General features: G+C 40.2%; 1 protein-coding gene across 1 annotated transcript in view; it reads right to left on the bottom strand.

The window, feature by feature from the left end:
• The window catches only part of LOC109968355 (AT-rich interactive domain-containing protein 1B-like), a 197,378-nt gene that overhangs the window by 135,356 nt on the left and 58,645 nt on the right, over positions 1-3,377 (bottom strand). The window contains exon 5 of the mRNA XM_020614568.1: positions 416-517. Coding sequence (XP_020470224.1) covers positions 416-517 — 102 coding nt within the window. The remainder of the gene's footprint in view (positions 1-415; positions 518-3,377) is intronic.

Genomic DNA, 3,377 nt, shown 5'->3' with positions numbered 1-3,377 from the left:
GCCCTGTAGTGCATATGGGTGTACTGTATGTGTGATTGAGTGCATGACACTGAGACCATGGGCTGATGTGTGGCCTTTTTTTTTATTAGGCATGGACGCCAGTCAAAACACAAACATAAGCTCCAAAACGGGATGTGAGACAAAAAGGCAGGTGACAGGGTGAGCAAATTTGATTGGTCAGAAAAGCTTACAACTAAAAGTTGAACATTAAGCTGGAAACCTTCGCTCCCTCTCTCTCTCTCTCTCTCTCTCTCTCTCTCTCACACACACACACACACACACACACACACACACAAAGTATGCCTGAGTAATTCTGAGATATATAAAGTCTTCTGCATGTGTATTGCTGTATTCAACTGCATGTGCCAAATTAAGTGCTTGCGCTTATTGTTGGACTCAACTGTCTGTCACCCACCGGCAGACTGGAAGGGCGGTCCTGGGAGATGCCATCCTCATTTGCCTTCCCAGAATTCCGTGGGGCAGGACCTCTGGTGCTGTAATTCTCCTGCTGAGCTTCCTAAGAAAAAAAGACAATGATCAATCAATTTAAAGGATATATGTTACATCTTGAGGTAGTTGTGCTCTATAAGAAATTCATGGTTCACCTGTAAAATATCATGCAGGACATCTTGGATTTGTACTAAAAATAGGATCTATTTATGTACCTAACAATACAAAAAAAGCTGTAAATCAACATATTATTTTATGCCTTATACTGATAGCGACACTGTTTCATTTGCAAGATACATTATACAGTAGATTAGACATATTTATCAACACACTCCATCACAACTGTCTTAAAGTGTGTGAGAGAAACATGACAGCATGACTTGGACTGCTGAGGTTTGCAGGCTGTAATAAAGACTCTGATTCCCAGTTAGATCAAGTCACAACACAAAGAGGCACATTGCACAAGAAAATACAGACTGCCTCACGCACTGATATAGTACATGCAAACTGAAAAACACCCAAACACGCATCCATCAGCACACAATAGCTTCCAATTCATTTCAACTAAATCCCAGCCTAACCACCCACTAATCTTCAAAATGCTCACACACACACGCACACACACACACACACACACACACACACACACACACACACACACACACACACACACTGTCCTATTGTTCAATCTAAGTCATTTTCTTTCCCTCTGTAATCACAAGCCTATCTAGTGTAAACCAATTTTCTCCCCATTGTTGGAGGTGTTGCCCTCTCTCTCTCCCTCCCTCTGTATCTTTCCCTCCTTCCCTCTCCCTCTTCTTTTCATTCGCCACGGAGGTCGTTCCACCATCATGTTAAGCGTCAGCTGCACAATGGCAACTTGTTAAAGAGCTCTGAGTGGAAGGATTAGTGATAACTGATCAGTGAGACATGGCGAGCAATCACATGTGGCGACACAACAATACATAGACACAGCTATATACATATACATACAGGATGCCTTGAAGATTTTACTTTGAAAATCCATTTTTACCACAGTTTGATTTCTTATCTGTTGTGTGACTGTACTGTAGTAGGTGGGCCATATTCCTGTCATCTAGGTGATATAATTTTATAGCGGAAGATTATCCTTCACAACAAGAGATGTATCATGTGAAATGAATCTGTTATTAGAACATTAAGTGTGCCATAACTTGTGCATCCAGGTTGACTGATACCCATTCAGTACTTCAGTAGATTCTTCAGGAAATCTGATATTTGTTTTCATATATATATATATATACTGTCTATATACACATACACTAGATGCAAAACTCTACTGCACACACAGTTTGCATGCTGTTTTAACAGCTATGCACGCACAAAGACAAAAACTTAATGTATTCATTCATTCATTATTAAGTAAAGGTAATGTAATGACCTTAAATGCCCTAGAGTAGTCCCTTCAAATCCACATTTCAATTATTAGCTAATTAAATCACTGAAGCACTAATTCTAAAAATGATAAAACTTTAAATACCTTAATGTTTCCTGAAATGCTAGTGTATAAATCTGTGTAGGTGGCTGGAGGACAAAAGTACTCAAAAGTACCATTTTTAGCATCATGCTGTACTTTAAGTTCAAATTCCTAAATCCGCAGTGCCTAATTCTATGTGATACTCAGTGGTTTAAGTTCCTATGAGGATAATTACATTTTGTCACTGAATCCTATCTTCAAAGAATCAATTAATTAATATAAGAAATTATCAGAATTTTTGTCAGCGAACAGATAGGGAGTGAACGCATCTCAGCAACATTTAAAACGAGGGGAGTGTCACATATTACTGGTTGACGCATGAAATAATACATTATGCAGAGAGAGAGAGAGAGAGAAAAATAAATGCTGTGAAGTGTTTTGAAATTTGTGATGATATTAACCAATGAAAAGTCTGCTTTGTGTGACTGAACTCACTTGTCTTATATTTTATGAGTGTAATTTGTTCAGGTCCCTCATGTAGAAGAGATAATAATAATAATCACCTTTCTTTGGCCAAGTATGTTACACACACAAGGAATTTGTTTCCGGTACAGAACCGAGGCAGCCATCTGCTGCGTTAACTCAACCGATGGCTCTAAGCATCGGGGGCAACTTTGGGGTTCAGTGTCTTGCCCAAGGTCACTTCGACATGTGGACTGCAGGCACTGTGATTCGAACCTTCAACCCTCCAGTTGGGAGACGACTGCTCTACCCACTGAACCACTGTTGCTTAAGATGTTGGTCTTAGACTGAAAACTTAACTCATTTTTCATTTTTGATTTAAAAAAAAAACAATCAAAATGCAAATAACATAATAAATGGAACATCAAGCCACAATCTTGCCACAATAGCTTCCTCATTCCAATTATAACCTAAGACCCAAAAAACCAGGGACATCACCACTTCTAAAAACCAGAGGGAAAACCCTGTTCACCCAGATGTGGTTCATTTGCTGATCACATATCATCCCATAAGTGGGTGGACCACAGCAAAGAACAGAGGTGCTATTTTTTCAAACAAAGCCACACTAGTTTCCTTATCGGGGGCCTGGGTAAGCCCTGTGCTTGTGTGCACAACCCCTCTTGTGTTTATCAATGGGAGCCTGGGTGCATGCCAACCATCAGACTTTTATTGCAAGGTTGGAATAACTTCCTTTAAAGCAGAGGCCAACTCAGCTTAGTCACAAATACACCTCCACAGGAAAACAAAGCCCCAAATGTATGTATCTCTGTGTGTGTGTGTGTGTGTGTGTGTGTGTGCACTCGAGGGGATTTCCACTTTAAGTGGGTCAAAGTGAGGTTAGCCGCCTCATAGTACTGTTTACACTCAAGTTCGTTCGTCATCACTGTCGAGTGTAATATGTCCAGAGAGGGTGCAATAGATAGAAACTGAGTGGGAGGGGGAGGGCACA

This window comes from Monopterus albus, unplaced genomic scaffold (assembly GCF_001952655.1).
Source record: "Monopterus albus unplaced genomic scaffold, M_albus_1.0 scaffold147.1, whole genome shotgun sequence".
Lineage (NCBI taxonomy): Eukaryota > Metazoa > Chordata > Actinopteri > Synbranchiformes > Synbranchidae > Monopterus > Monopterus albus.
Note: the sequence above shows the minus strand (reverse complement) of the source record. Positions and strands in the feature narration are given on the sequence as shown.